This window comes from Alnus glutinosa, chromosome 2 (assembly GCF_958979055.1).
Source record: "Alnus glutinosa chromosome 2, dhAlnGlut1.1, whole genome shotgun sequence".
NCBI classification, from domain to species: Eukaryota; Viridiplantae; Streptophyta; class Magnoliopsida; order Fagales; family Betulaceae; genus Alnus; species Alnus glutinosa.
The window spans coordinates 37,063,797-37,080,462 of NC_084887.1; the positions used below are offsets into that span (position 1 = coordinate 37,063,797).

At 39.0% G+C, this 16,666-nt stretch overlaps 1 protein-coding gene across 4 annotated transcripts; it reads left to right on the forward strand.

The window, feature by feature from the left end:
- The first annotated feature begins 1,633 nt into the window (after positions 1-1,633).
- Positions 1,634-15,931, forward strand: LOC133859921 (SAGA-associated factor 29 homolog A). Of its 4 annotated transcripts, none has more exons than XM_062295507.1 (9): positions 1,634-1,931; positions 5,413-5,506; positions 5,629-5,723; positions 12,773-12,882; positions 12,999-13,084; positions 13,837-13,890; positions 14,924-15,077; positions 15,248-15,261; positions 15,669-15,931. In XM_062295507.1, exons 1-9 carry the CDS (start codon positions 1,814-1,816, stop codon positions 15,769-15,771), a joined length of 828 nt encoding a protein of 275 aa, XP_062151491.1. In that variant the 5' UTR covers positions 1,634-1,813; the 3' UTR covers positions 15,772-15,931. The 4 variants fall into 4 exon arrangements, with proteins under 4 accessions (XP_062151491.1, XP_062151492.1, XP_062151494.1 ...); XM_062295508.1 differs by having other exon boundaries at positions 12,776-12,882; XM_062295510.1 differs by having other exon boundaries at positions 1,635-1,931; positions 5,647-5,723; positions 12,776-12,882.
- The last annotated feature ends 735 nt before the right edge of the window (positions 15,932-16,666 follow it).

Sequence of the window (16,666 nt, forward strand, 5' to 3'; positions counted from 1 at the left end):
AGCCCGGGAGAGTTGGGTTCAAAGTGTTTAAGTCGTCGGAGGCTCAAGCTGAGCCCGATCTTGGCGAGACTGTCAATGGGGTTGCCAGTGTAACTCACACAGCCTGAGGCCGTGTAATCAACCTTACAAGAATTTGTGTTTGTTGTTGTTTTGGCCGGAAGTTAATTGGGTGTGGAATTCTACTGAACCCACTAGCGAGGAGGAGTGACCGGAGAGTGTTTTGGCCGGAAGTTGGTTGAGGGTGGAATTCTGGTGAACCCATCGGCGAGGAGTGACCGGAGAGAGAGAGGGGGGGAAGAGGGAGAGAAAGAAAATAAAACAATAAAAAAAATATTATTTAAAGAAAATGAAGTGTAGAATATAGATTATTGTTGGAGTGGTTTTAAGAAAATTAGAGGTTAAAGTAGAGATTGATACTTTTTTAGTAGCTATTTTAACTCCAACTGCTGGAGATACTCTTAGCAGTTTTAAAATTGAATAAAAAAAATGTAAAATCAGACTAAATAGTTGCTTAAATTACAAATTGTTCTATGTTGCATAGAGTAAATTAAGAAATCTCAGAGTATGCCAACAAAATAATTTAATCTATTGAATCAAATTCCGTTAAAACGAGTCAATAAAAGACGGCACATGTCACTCTTAATAAAAAATATAAATATGTATAAAACTAAAAAAAGTTAAAAAAAAAAAAAATGAAAAAATGAAAGTGGTGGTCGTGCGCCACACCAGAGGTTGTTGGGGCGGCACGCGGCCCCTATGGGCGGGAGTGGCACGTAGGTCACCTATTTCTTTTTTTAAAAAAAGAACCATAATTTTTTTAGTTTTATATATTTATATTTGTTTATTAAGAGTGACATGTGTCGTCTTTTCATTGACGTTAACGTGACACCTAACAAAATTTAACTCTATGGACTAAATTTTTTTTTTTTTTTTTTGCATACTTAAGAGATTTTGAATTCATTTTGATACAAGAATAAACAATTTGTGATTTAAGCCTACCTGTAGACTAATTTTAGAACAGTTAAATACCTAAATTCAATGTTGCCTCTCAATTGTCGCGCTCTCAAGCCCTCTACTTGTTTTTTTTTTTTTTTTTGGACATGAAAGCCCTCTACTTGTTACTATAGGCATTCCAGATCATTTGTGGACCGCTTGACAAACCACCTTTATTGGCAGCCCTCTTCTTGGTGCTCGGTCCAAAAAAAAATTGGACCGGATCAATTTTAGCCCATTTTCAATTGATCGTATGGTATGGCAGTATGGGTATGCTTTTCATTCAGCTCTGTTTCAATTGCTTTGAGACTTTGTTGTTGGGCCCCCAACCCGCTTACGGATTCGGAACACCCTCCTTGTTGTTGTGCCACGTGTTAACCACAAGACAATATTCCGTTGACAAATCCTCTTTATCCATTATTTATTTTTCTTTTTTAATCTGAGCACTTTTAGCCACAAAAATTTGCTGCAACAGGTTTTACAAACTATATTCCAAAACTACCACTAGAAAGTATTAAAACGACGTCGTTTGCCATTTTCCCCATCTATTTTTTTTTTAATTTTGTTTAATAACAAATTTTCATTGCCCAATCATTCAAAATTATAGTAAATTAGTAATAACAAAGATACTTTTCTCAGCTTTGTTTAATAATGATCAAATTTCAGTAATGATACAACTGGTAGTTTTCCCAGGTGAAAAAGCCCTTTGTTTTCTAAATTTGTTTTCTTGATTCCACTGAATAACTTTATCGTTGGAGATGATCGAAGTGAAATTGTAGAGTAAAATCGAGTTCGGAATCGAACACGGCGACAAGAAACGATGTCGTCGCCAGATATTGCTGGAATCTTGGAGCACTCGAAGGAGCTCGATCGGTTGAGGAAAGAGCAAGAGGACGTGCTGGTCGATATCAACAAGATGCACAAAAAGCTCCAAGCTAGTGAGTCCCTCTTTAACTCATTGACCCGAAAAGAAGAAAACCCAGAAACAATGGGTCAATTTGATGGTCTATCTTTATCTTTGGGTGCCTTGGATTAGTGGGTTTGTGTTGATTTTAAATACTGGTGTTCTTCCTTAGTTTTTTTTTTGTTGTATTGGTTTTATGTGTTTGAAGTTTTTGAATTTTTGTTGTTTTTTTAGATGAATTTGGTTGAAGTTTGTTGAGGTAAGCTTGGTGAGTTAGTTTCAGATTATGAGCTTTGTTGAGTACATGGTTTTGACATCCTCGAATGTGGATGTGTTTTGAAGGGATTGTTGGGTGGTTTTTATCAACTTGAGTCTGGGAAGTGTAAGTTACCATATGGGTGTTCGTTTTTGGAAAAGTCCACCAGATAGGAATTATTTGATCATAGGATTAAATTTTGTAGAGTGGGTGGACCTGGAATTGGTGACCAGATTCTGGTCAGTGAGGAGCTCACAAAATCAGTTGCAGCTTAGCTTCAGTTTGTTGTTTAAAGTAAAAAATGTGTGCTCAGTCTGTGGAGGTGCCTAATTTGGGTGATATGAGTTCATAGTAGACCAACTATAAAGGTCCTAAGAAGCTCTTCTTTGTTGGGATCCTAGAAGTGATAAATAAAAGTGGACTTAAGATGACAAGAGAGGTCGCTGTGTTATTTATTTTATATATGTCATGAAAATTACTTCTCACCCACTGAGGATGCTTGGTAGGGATATCAATTGCATTGATAATATGCATTAGGACAATAAATGAGCAGCCAGTTCAAATGCCCCGATGATTATTTGCAGGTATGCAGCCATTGTCACATATTGACAGTGATACATCTTTTACATGGACCTCTTATAGTTATCTTCAAAGATCTATTTGTCATAAAAGATATCATCATAATCACATATTACCTTTTATTACTGGTTTCTTTACATTGAACTATTTCCTGAAAGGTAAAGAATGATAACATACTACATTATAAGAAAATATTATTTATTTTAACCCAATATTAATATACATTGTTACATGTAGGAAAGACGCAGTACTGCTATAACATTGCAGTTATCCTCCATTTGGATCTGGTGTAAAACAAAGGAAAGTAATAAAAAAGTGTAACAATGCTTAAATAAGGAATCTAATTTCTTAAGGACCCTTTTCTTAAGCAATGTAGTGATTTCCTTTGCTTTTTTCTTGTCCATAGAACCATAATATTCTCAGTTTTGAATCTTTTTTGAGTCGACTACTAGGGAGTTTTTCCATATGAAAGGCGGGAAAAACCATGGGATTGATTCAGTTTCGGAATACAATTATAAAGTAGTTCAACAAGAAAAGTAGAAGGAAGATAATTGGTTTTAGAAGAGCTGTAAAAGGATAAATTTTATGCCAGTTCCAATCTTTGTATAAGAGATGTACTAGTACTTCTTGGCTCTTATCAATTCTTACAGACTATCTTCCTTGTCATGCTTTTGGTATTTGTTTCTTTTTATGAGTATGTACACTTCCATTATATGGACAATTACCAATTATGAAAACACTTCCCAGGATCTTGCAAATTGCCGGTCTTAGTATGTAAAGATTGGCACTACCATAAAAGATTATAAGCTGATGTTGGTCTATCTTTTGGATTTTAATCAATTGCAAATTCAACCAAGCTTGTGTGAAAACATCCCAGCTTAATCAGTTTTTTGTGGTCAATTGTAAGAAGTTAAATGGTTCAAAAGAGACCTTAAAGGTGACATGTAGCCAAACCCGAGTAGTTAAGATTAGGGCTTTATGAGTTTAGTGCTTAAGTTGAATTGGTTCATTTAGGAAATCAAGACATGGTATAGATTGGCTAAAAAGGAGAAGGAAAAAAAAAACGATGATATTGATTAGGGCTAGGAAAGTACAAAATACTCGATCCACAATGCTTGGTAGCCAAACGTTTGTATAACTCTTTCACACATTTATATGTGCAAAATGCATAAATAGTATGCAAACTTGACTCATAGTTGAGAAATTTAAAGATTGAACTTATTCATTTCTTATTGTGGCAAACATGAGTATAAGTGTCAACATTGTAGGATATGTCACATAAGGAAAAGGTGACAAATATTGATTCTTGTTCACTGAGCCAGATAGGAATATGTGAAAAAATATTTATTGAAAACTTCAAAATTTGCTCTGGTACTTTGAGAAATAGTTAGAGGAACATGTTTATGGTAGTTCATCTGTGTTGGTATCCTCATAAATTTTTGGAAAATGTGAAGATCTCTTCAATAAATTTAAATAAACTAAAAAAAAAAAAAAACTAAACAATTATAGAAAGCAACCAAGCTTCGAAATCGACTCAAAGGTCTCTTTTCTAAAGGTGCTCTTCCCTATATATCTCAGTAACTATGTATAAAATTTAGTAAAATTAAGTCTTATAATAGATTGTCCTGCAAACATCTCAAACTTACTTCATTAAGCATTTAAGGATACTATTACTTCAATTACTTATAAAAAAAGGATACTTTTAATGGTGAATACCTTTATCAACATTTACTTATCAAAAAAACCTCTATCATCATCAGTACCGTTATCCTGACTCTGTAGCTGCTGCTGTCCCTTGGACTGTATTTGTTTGCATGATGGCAGAGGGAAGGGATGGGAAAGAAGCTAGGGAAGTTCGGCTTCCTTTTAGGTGTTTGGTTGTCTAGGGAAAAATGAATTGGAGGAAATTATGTAGTGGGCCCAATAGCTATTAACAATTGAAACACACTCTTCTGCTCACCTCTTTCTCCATTGTCTCCCACATTGGGAGGAGAAAAATGGTGGGCCCTGGAGAGAGAGAAAGAGAGGGGAGGAGGGGTTCACATAGTTTCCTTCCTTCTACTCTTACCAATTTTTATTTCCCTCCCCGTGCCTTCAAGATGATCATAGGGCTAAGTCCACACTCTACCTAAACGATTGGCTGATGCCGAAATAATTCAATAATTTGTTACTTTACATTAATATAATTTCTACTTTTTATTATTCTTAAGGTTTCCATTAATTATTTTTCTAGGGGTAAAATCAACAACACCGCTGCCACCCCTATAATTGTTTTTTTTTTATAAGTAAGAAAATTTTATAAAAGCTGCCACCCCTATAATTGTCAGTCACTACTGTTACTGTTTCCTTAACTATTACACAATTTCTTTGCATCTAGTGGGGAACAAACTTTCCACCATCTTGTTAGTAGCCCTTAACACCGGTGCTACCACCATCCCCACTATCAGCGTGACCATCTTACACCATTATTACCATCTCAAGCTCAACCATTTACCTATTCCACCATTTCTATTGTCGTTGCCAGCCCAGTACCTGCATATCACCCCTACCATCTCAATGTTGCCATCACTACAGTACAATGCGATCGAGTATTCTTCCACAATTACAATCTAGTTCTGTTTTTCTTATGTAGCCAATTCTTATATCTTTTTTTCTTTTTTTTTCTTAAATGCTGATGCAGCTCCTGAGTTGGTTGAGAAGACTGGGGATAATTCATTAACAAAGTTGAAAGCTCTTTACACTCATGCAAAAGAACTGTCAGAGAATGAAGTGAGGTACACTCTTTCTAGCTTTTATAACTCTGATAAGTTCCACTTTTTATTTTCTTTTTCCTTTTAATTTTATACCTCTGGTAATATTAGTAAGAAGCATGTTTTGCACCTTATATAATTCTCAGTATTTTACTCGGCTGCAGTGTTTCCAACATGTTGGTAAGTCAACTTGATGCTCTACTGCCTTCTGGACCTCCAGGGCAACCAAGGAGAAGAATAGGTTTGTGCTAGAATTTCTGAGCTGTGAGATTTGTTCTTATAAAAACATTAGTGAATGTTGTCACCTTTTTATTAAGCCTTCATTTTTTAAGTTTTCAATGATAAATTTTTTTTGATAAGTAAGAAGAAAATTTTATTAGAAAAACGCAATCAAGTATACAGGGGGTATACAAGAGAGACAATTAAGAAGAAGAAGAAGAAAGCAATACAAGGAAATCGTTATAACTAATCTCTAGAGGTGCTAAATGCGCAGCCGTCCAGGAGTACAAAGAATGGAGAAAAAAGGAAATGAGCTCCTCTATGGTTCTTTCTCTGTCCTCAAACTGTCTATCGTTGCGTTCCGTCCACAAGCACCACATAAGACAACAAGGAGCCATCTTCCACACGACCGCACTACGGGACCGTCCCCCCGACCACCAACATGCAAATAAGTCTATCACCCGAGAAGGCATCACCCAATGCAAACCGAACCGGCTAAGGATGACATACCAAAGAGCGCGTGCAACCTCGCAATGAAGAAGAAGATGATCCACAGTCTCCCCGGTCATTTTACACATGCAACATCTATCAATCACAATGACACGCTTCTTTCTAAGATTGTCCAAGGTGAGAATTTTCCCTAACGCTGCCGTCCAAGCGAAGAAGGCCACTTTCAATGGGGCCTTGGTCCGCCAAATACTTTTCCAGGGGAAAAAAGAAGCTTCTTTGCAGGCAAGAGCCTTATAGAATGATCTAACATCAAAAAACCCTTTGCGAGAGAGGGTCCACCAAAGCCTGTCCCCCCCATCTTGAGCCACCTTGGATGAATACAGTAAGGAGAAAAAGGAAGCCATAACGTCCACCTCCCAATCGTGAACATCACGGAAAAATCTGACATCCCACTGATAGGAGCCACTTACCACTACCAAATGGTCTTCTACCAAAGAATCCTTGACACAAGCTATATCATAAAGAACTGGAAAGGCTTCCTTGAGGGGCATCTCTCCACACCAAACATCATCCCAAAAACGAATCCTCGACCCATTGCCCAAGATAAGTCTGGTATATCTACAAAACAAGCTCCACCCCTTCCTTATGTTCTTCCAACTCCCCACACCGTGAGACCCAAGGGGATCTAAGGAACACCAACCAGCCCTAGTAGAGCCATACTTCGCATCCACCACGGATTTCCACAGAGCTTCTCTCTCATTTGCATAACGCCACAACCACTTCCCTAACAGCGCCTTGTTGAAAATTCTCAAATTTCTTATGCCCAAACCACCTTCAGAAATAGGATGACAAACCTTGGACCAACTGACCAAGTGGTATTTGAATTCGTCGCCTATGCCACCCCACAAAAAGTCACGATGTAGCTTCTCAATGCGACTAGCAACACTGGAGGGAATAGGGAATAGAGAGAGAAAATATGTAGGAAGGTTGGAGAGAGTACTCTTTATAAGGGTAACCCTACCCCCCTTCGACAAATACAACCGCTTCCAGCTAGCCAACCGCCTCTCAATCTTCCCTACAACTTCATCCCAACAAGACTTAGCCTTAAAAGGAGCTCCCAACGGAAGACCAAGATACTTTAAAGGAAGAGAGGACACTCCACAACCCAATATGTTAGCCAGACCGTCCATATTATCCACCTCACCCACAGGAACCATCACAGATTTGGCCAGGTTAATCTTCAATCCTGACACAGCTTCAAAAGAAATAAGAAGCATACGAAGATAATGAAGATGATCAGAATTAGCCCCACAAAAGACTAAAGTATCGTCTGCGAACAATAGGTGAGAAATGTTAATAGCTTCCCTGTTGCCAGAACCCACAGAGAACCCTGAAAGGTAGCCCTTTTGAACAGTAGCGAAGAAGAACTTACTAAGAGCCTCCATCACAATGACGAACAATAGTGGTGACAGAGGATCACCCTGTCTAAGGCCACGAGAGCTACTGAAAAAACCGGTTGGGGAGCCATTCACCAGCACAGAGAATCGCACCGTAGATATACAGTGCGCTATCCAAGAGCACCATCTCTCCCCAAAGCCACATCTTCTCAACATATACAGTAAGAAATCCCAGTTAACGTGGTCGTAAGCCTTCTCAACATCCAGCTTACAAAGTAACCCTGGTTCGCCGGATTTGATTCGACTATCCAAGCACTCATTGGCAATAAGAACTGAATCAAGAATTTGCCTGCCTTTCACAAAAGCATTTTGAGGGGATGATATAATCTTCTCCACCACCTTTTTAAGTCTATTTGCAAGGATTTTAGCAATGATCTTGTACACACCACTAACAAGACTGATAGGACGAAAGTCCTTTAAATCCACAGCCCCAGATTTCTTCGGAATTAAGGCAATAAAAGTGGCGTTAACACTTTTAACAAACTTGCTTTGAGAGTGAAAGTCCCATAAAACCCTCATAAGATCTGTCTTGATCACATCCCAACAGTCTTGGAAAAACGCAAGAGAAAACCCATCTGGACCAGGTGCCTTATCTCGATTCATGCTTTTCACCACCTCTAAGACCTCCACCTCCTCGAAAGGAAGTTCTAGAGAAGAGGCCTCAGCTGCATCCAAGGTGTCGAAAGCAATATTATCCATTCTAGGTCTCCATGGGAAGGGTTCTGTAAAGAGAGACTCATAGAATTGAGCCACATGCTCTCTGATAACCTGCTGGTCGGATGAAACAGAGCCATTGATGGAGAGCGACTCTATGGAATTAGACCTCCTGTTCGAGTTAGCAATCCGGTGGAAGAATTTAGTGCATTTATCACCCTCTTTCAGCCACAGAACCCTAGACTTCTGTCTCCAACTAATCTCTTCCTGCAAGGTAGAGTTCTCCAGTTCTCTGATGACCGCACATTTCCTCTCCTTTTCTACAGAAGATAAACCTTGTTGTTCCTCCAACCTATCAAGAGTACATAACTCTTCCATGTGCAATTTTTTGCGAAACTCCACATTGCCAAACTCCTGATCATTCCATCTCTTGAGATCAACCTTTAAAGCCTTAAGCTTTTGAGTGAAGATGAAGCTAGGAGAACCCTGGAAGCGATAAGACTCCCACCAAATCCGAACCCTATCCACAAACCCTTCAGCCTTCAACCACATATTCTCAAACTTGAACGGTCTGGAACCCCATTGAATGCCACTACAATCCAGGAGGATAGGGAAATGATCAGAACACAATCTAGGAAGCCTTTTCTGAATAGACCCTGGAAACTTGACCTCCCAATCTGGAGAGACAAGAAATCTGTCAATACGAGACCAGGAGGGGTTCTCCTGATTATTGGACCACGTGAAAGTCCCTCCAGCGAGAGGAAAGTCCATGAGGCCCTGCTCGAAAATAAAGTCTGAGAACTCCATCATAGCAGCGGTAAGGCGACCTTCCCTAGACCTTTCAGCAGGAAAACGAATGACATTGAAATCACCCCCAATACACCAAGGCATCTCCCACCAAGAAGCAAGGCCAGCCAGCTCGTCCCAGAGCAACCTTCTAACAGAGTCAAGGTTAGGACCGTATACCCCCGCAAAGGCCCAAGTAAAGTCATCGGCAACACTCCTAAAAGAACAAGCGACAACAAACTCCCCCACATACACATCTAATTTCTCAACAACCCTTCTATCCCACATGATAAGAATACCACCAGAGGCCCCGCTTGAGGGTAAGTAACACCAATCAACGAAGTGACATCCCCAAAGGCGCCTCACTAAGCTGTTGGAGATGAACTCCAGTTTGGTTTCTTGCAAGCAAATAATGTCTGCTTTCCATTGTCTAATTAGGTTTTTAACTTTCAACCGCTTGCTACCCTCATTTAAGCCCCTGACATTCCACGAGAGAATTTTTGGCTTCATAAAATACCTCCAATCGCCCTCCCTTTACACCTACTCTGAGAGTTGCTTCCGCTTCTCGCATCATAATTAATAGAACAAGATAATCTATTAAGTTCTCTATTGAACTTGTTGCCCGCTTTCAGAGAAGAACCCGCTCCTTCTTGTCATTTTCAGCAAGGATAGCCTCAAACACGGCTGAAAGCTGACCTTCATAGCCATCACACGTAACCCCCACCGACTGGCTATACTCCAGAACCGCCTTCAAGAAATCCATTGGAGATTTTTTACCGGAAAGACCCCTGAAATTATCACCCGGACAGCAGCACAAAGGAGCCGGCTCTTCCTCCGGGGGCTCAATAAGCTTCATTCCATTCATGGGCCCCAAACCGGAAGGGGAGAAGAGAGTAATAGAGGTATCTACAACTTCTAACTCCGAGGGATAAAAGCCCGAAGGCATCAAAGGATCCAACGAACTCCGACCAGCCCAAACAACCATCACTGAGTCTGAACCCATCCTAACTGTGGCAGGGACTTCCGGAATTTTAGGAACAACCTCCAACCTAGAACCGGGTAGCTCAGACCCATTAAGAACCAGCGGAGAAGTTAAACTTTCCAAGGCAGGGACAACATTCAGCCCTCCGACGCAGAGCAGAGCTGGGCATATGCCGGTGTCCACCACGTTGATGAGTGGCCCGGGACCTAACTCCAACAGCTTGGAGTAGCATGCTGGAGTTTGGATATCGAGAGGAGCAGAAACACCACCGTCAGACTCTGTGCATCCCGCAGACTGAACCGCACTCCTGGCTATATCCTTTTCTTCCTTCTCTTCCCTTGTATCCGCATCTCTGATAACAGGACGAGACCCCCGCTCTGGCCTGGAGGCAGACTCGACGCATGTGATCTCCAAAGACGTGATCGTCGTAGGGGGAAGACAGAACCCGCCAGAAGTCGACGCTCCCTCCGGAACACTCTCTGGACCTCCGGAACCCGACACTGCCAGTGGTTCTGTTACTGTAGGCGTTACTATAGGCATAGCCCGATCAGCCGTTGAAACACTTGGGTTGGGCTTAGATTTCGGAACCCAACAAGTCCTCTGCTTTTTCTTCTTTCTGTTCTTTTTCCTCTTCCGCCTGTCACCATTGGGCTTGAAGCCCGGCCCAACCAACAACAGCCCTTCACGCACACTACTCAGTGCTCGGTCCACCTCATTTTTCAACTTCTCCAGCTGGCTCTGCCAGAGCAGCAGGGAAGGTAGCGTGTCTTTCCCTCCAAACTTCTGAAATCCATCGCTTTTTTCACCAAAGGAGTAGACTGACTTGCCTCGGAAAACAGCATGGGACTTTGCTTCCGAAATAGGAAAACTCCTGTCCCCCTGCATAGCGTCGAAGGCATAACGGTCATGATGGTCTTTACCCAAGAGGTGCTCCGTCTGACCCTTCTTCAACCCTTCCTCCTCCGGTCGGCGAGGACCTGTGCATAGCACTTCAGCGTAAGATGGTGCTTTGTCTGTGGTTGAACCAGTAGCATCATCAGTGCCAGCTCCATGATCGTGAACCCGCTCCATCGCAGGCGGAGTTCCAGTCCGAACCAGAACTTTCCCTGCTGAGTCTGAGAGGAAATCCCTGGTCTTACCCAGCTCAGCCAAGAAACTGCTCCATCCCCACCCATTCCGTCCTTCAGGAATGTAAATAATCCCTTTCAAACCTCCCAAGGCATAGGCTGCTACTTCGATAAAACTTCCAGCTGTGTTGCCTCCTCGCCTAACAATGAAGACCTTGGACCCCTCCCTGAAAGACCTTACAAAATCCGTCCCTGTAAACCTCAGCACACTCTCCAGGGTCGAGAGCAACCATCCGCAGCTCTGGGCACCAAGCAGTATGAGCCCTGAAAATCTCCTCCTCCTTTCCTCCACTCTTACCACCGAAGCACCTTCTATCACCGAGAAGACAAACGTTTTGGATTCCACATAGCACCACCTCTCCATTCCTAATCTACTCTAAAGAACCTCAATTAAAATTAACTAATCCCTTTTCAAATCATTCAAGAGAGACATCGATCAAATTATAGTTACTAAGATCAACAAAGTCAGACCAAAAGATGAATCAATTCCATAAGAAATCTCACAGGAAAATTTTTCAATGATAAATAACCATCTTGTATGTCCCTGGCTTTTCTTTAGCTATTCTTTTTAGTAAGTAATGAAATGCAAATCAAAGAGCAGAAAGGCGTAACTTTAGTACACATGAAGTATACAAGAAAATGCTCAAGTAGAAGAAGAAAAAAGTACAAGAAAATCATTAAAACTAATCACTAAGGGAGCTAAAAATGCAACTGTCTAAGTAAAAAGAGAGTAAAAGAAAAAGGACATGAGCTCCTCCAACAGCCTCTCTTGGTTCTCAAAATTTCTGTCATTACGTTCCCTCCACAAGTATCACATAAGGCAAGAAGGCACCATTTTCCATATGACAGCACTCCGAGAACGATTACCCATCTACCAGCATGCAAACAAATCAACCACTCGATTAAGCATAACCTAGGACATCCCAAAGCGACTGAAGATAGCATTCCAAAGATAAATGTACTTTCCAATAGATATGCTACTAGCCATGTAGAGCTACTCATCTGGACTTGACATGAAGGAATAGAACAGTAGAAAGGCACATATGCCATATATGTTGATGAGATAAATAACTCCTATACATATCAGATTGAAGTTCTATTGATTAGTTGGAGGAAGTTACCAATTCTCATATGCACTTTGAATTAAAGATATGTTTTTGTTATATTTTTAATTCCTTCTATAAAGAGAATGGAATCTAATGCAGGGCATATCATGAGAAGCTAATAACTCAGATGTGTTAATTAGTTAATTAGAAGCATAGAACTAGATTTTCAACAGCACTCTTGAATTCTGTTTCTAATTATGGACTGCGTTAAATATGCTTATTCATTGTATTGGATAGCTACATTAACAACATGGAATATGGCATGTTATCAAGTTTCGGTAGATGAATGCAAGTTATGCTAAGATGAGTGAGGAACTTCACAGAAATAAGTTAAAAATAACATGCATAATATGGCATTTAAATTTCCTCAACTCATACAGCTTAGCTAGTGGATATAAAACATAAAGCCGGTAAAATGCATATTGATGGTTGATTCCAAGAAGATGCTTGTCATGATGTTATGGAAACTCTAATCTCTGTTCATTTAACTGACATTACATAAATTCCAGAAGGCAACGATCAGAAAAGGAAAAGAATGAAGACTGATTCAGATCTTTCAAGGATAACCACTAATGTGCGAAGCCAACTTGAGGCTTATGCAAGTTTAAAGGGTGAACAGGTGTGCAGTAGTATGATAGTCATTAATACAACTATATTACTGCTTTTGGTGAACAAATTCTTTCACTTGGATGATACTTTGTGCACTTCTGTTTAATTAACGTGTACTTATTTCAGGTAGCAGCTAAAGTCACACCAGATGAGGCTGATAAGGATGAGTGGTTTGTTGTAAAAGTTTTGCATTTTGACAAGGAGACAAGAGAGTAAGTTTGGTTCCTGTAGATATGGAATTACACGTCATGATTTTATATTTGATGAAGAATTAGAGCACTTGTTTCAAGTTTATCATGATAACTGATTACCTGTTTGGGCCGGATCATCAAATGATGATTGTATTGCTTTAGCTTGAGGCTAGTTCAAAAAAAGAAAAAGAAATATGCCAAGCTCTTTTGATAACTTTGTCACTTATTTATCAAGTTTGGTTTTGGCCCCAATTCAATTGCCTGGTGATGCCTGGCTCAAGGTCAAGTTGAAGCTTTTTGTGAACTTTTTTCAAAATGAATGAAGGCCTTATGCGTAATATAGCTTTTCTAGCGATTAAGTAGAATGTGATAAAATGTTCCAAATGAATATACGTTTCTAAGTCTTGAGATATAGATGCTCCATATTCACATGCCAAAGTAGCACATGGGCCTGCTTGGGCTTTACTCATTGAGGAGAGAAGCCACTAGGGATAGCCTAGATTGGATTTGTGTAGAAACTTGAATGAGCTTGTTGTGGAGCCAACATCAGGCAGCTCGGTTTACTTTTGGCCTATTCTTGCATTTAACTTGTGTTGTCAGTAATTAGGATGGAACAAAGAGGTAAGGAGAATACTATTCTCCATCATTCATTTTAAAAAAAGAAAAGAAAAGAAAAGAAAAGAAAAGAGAATACTAGTCTTCTGCATCGTTTATTTACCTTCAGAAACTACTTTGTTCCATGCTTATGCTTACGAAGAAGCAACTCTGTGCAGATTTGAAGTACTAGATGAGGAACCGGGTGATGATGACGAGGGTGGTGGCCAAAGGTTACTTTCTTTTATTGACTCCAATTTGATGCTTTACATTTAACTTCTGTTTAGATGCTTATATGATATCTTGCTGTTCCCATGATTTTGCATGGTTGCATGGTTTACCTATGCATGGCATTTGATTCACATGGAGCACCTCCTATGACTTAATGGCTGATCTTGGGTTAATTGGTTTAGTGATATGTTCCACTGGCATAAACAAATTGTATGTAGTTATAATTACTCGCATTAAATTACATCCAAGAGCCATTTGGAAAGTTATCGCTACTTTACTAATGTGGAGCATTTGAAGAGAAATAATCGGCGCTTTTTTGAGGATCACGAGTCCAATATGCTACGATTAAAATCCTCCTTCTTGAGATTTCTTTTAGATTGGGCTATAACTTATATTCCTAATTTTTCTTCTTCTAATCTTGTAGATTTTGTTAACTTTTTAGATTTTCAACCCAATAGGGTGGTTGCTTCTCTTGTATACTTTTCGTGTACAAAAGCTTTACTTCTTCTTCTTCTAATAAATTATTATTCATAAAAAATATTAGACTGCATCCAAGAGTTTTAGTTTCATTGAAATGAAGGCAAAAAGAAAATGATTTTTTTTTTCAAACTATTCTTTTTTCTTCACCTTTTTCTTTCACCTCTTTGATTCCCCTTTGTGATTTATCCATTTTAGTGTTAAATTTGCCTTTCTTTGTAAGCAGGCAGATTTTGCATGGAGAGCTGCTATGTGGTGGTTTCTGGATAAAACTTTATTTTTGAAAATATTTAATAAATCTGGATTAGTCTTTCAGGCTTAAAAGACTGGAACATATGTGGTTCTTAATAAGCTAGGTTGCCCAGGGATCATTAGTGCTGGCTTTCTTCCTCAATGTTTTCTAAAGATTTTCTTTTCTTTGGCCTAGCAATGACAAGTGCTGGTTGTCTATCTTCTTGTTAAAATGTTTTAGATGGTTTATTTATTTATTTCCCTTTCCTGCATAATTGAAATAGCTCACCTGAGAGTGACATTTATCTTTTTCCTTGGTGCTCTTAGAAAATACAAGCTGCCTATGTCAAGTATTATTCCTTTCCCCAAGAGAAGTGATCCTTCTACCGCCTCAGATTTCCCTCCTCGAAGCCAAGTCTTGGCTGTCTATCCAGGAACAACTGCACTTTATAAGGCAACTGTTGTCAATGGCCATCGCAAGGTAACTAATCCATGCACTTTGGTGTACTTGAGCAGAAGTTCTTGTTCTTTTCCTTTGAATTCCAATCTTCTGTAAATTCTTATCCTCTGAACAAACAAGTTTGGCATGGATCTAACTACTAATTGTATTGCGCATGTTTGGCTACTCTCAACCATCCGAAATATTTTCAGAGGAAGACGGAGGAGTAAGTAATATCCTTACTTTGTGATTCATCCTTAGTGTCATGGAATTTGGAAAAAAGTACATTGTGATTGGCCTTTGGGAACCAAATAAAAACAAAATGATCACCTCAGTTTGCGAGTCTCACAGTTTTTAAAACCATAGCTTCTCATGTAATTTGATTTATCAGTATTCACCAAAGTGGTAAACGTATCACAAAGTTATAACAGATCCTTTTAACATTTTCAAGGAAACAAATAGGCTTTGTTCTTTATAGAAGTCCTTTCCTTTTTTTGAGATGTGGAAAATGACCTTGAATGATGATTGCCAATTGGGTCCCAAATATCTCAATTTTTCGTTAGATAGAAACCCAACTATTTTTCACCCAATACTATATTGTTGATATGCATATTCATGTTTTTGGTTTGGCAGTTATTTACTGGAATTTGACGATGATGAGGAAGAGGGATCCTTGCCTCAAAGGGCAGTACCCTTCCACAAGGTGGTTGCTCTGCCTGAGGGACATCGTCAATGAATTCATACTGTTTATAGCCTTGTATAAATCTAACCTGCTATGTAGCGTTTTTAACCTGACCTTTAACATGGCCTATGTTTTTTCGTTTGGTCATTTGGATATGGTTTTGTAATATATTCTGTAACTTTTTATGTTATATAGCATATTTATTCCCTCTCTCCCTCTCTCTCTCTCTGCAATATAATGGTAAGCTAGGCTATATTTGTTATTTTATTTTAATTTTCTCTAAATTACTTTCACTTTTCATAAAATCTTGTAGGACAAAATAACATCATCTTTTTTGTGCTTGACTTCATTACCTTTCTTTCTTGAAGTTTCCGGGTTTTTTTTATTTTTTTTTTTTAAAAAATGGGTTGTAATCGTGTTAGCGGGTTAACTTGTGACATGATTATAATCAGATCAGAATCGGGTCAGCCTAATTATGACTCAAACTCAATTTTTTCATATCGTATTTGCAGGTCGTGTAAACAATTTCCAAGCTTAGATCAAAGACACGAGGGATAAGAATACGGCTTTATACTATATTAAACACTGACTTTCTTAGAGTGAACAGATAAGAAATAAAAAATTTTAATTATTTAATTAATATCTTAATAATTGTTACATTTTGAACAATCACCCACGTGAAGTTTGATAGAGTGCCACGTAGATGTAATGCAAGGGAAGCAATAGAAGGAATCTCCAACAAGTCCAAAGACGTGCATTTAAGAGTGCGATTCGGGTGGTTTGGTAATCCTTTTTTTCTTATAAATAAAATAATAATATAATTTTTTTTTTATTTTAAAAAAAATGATTAATGTGATATAAAAAGTATAATGTTTTGAAGTTAATTTTTTCGGAGAAAATTTGGGAGGGTTTGTCAAACAAAGCCAAGGTTTTTTTGGTAGGGTTATGA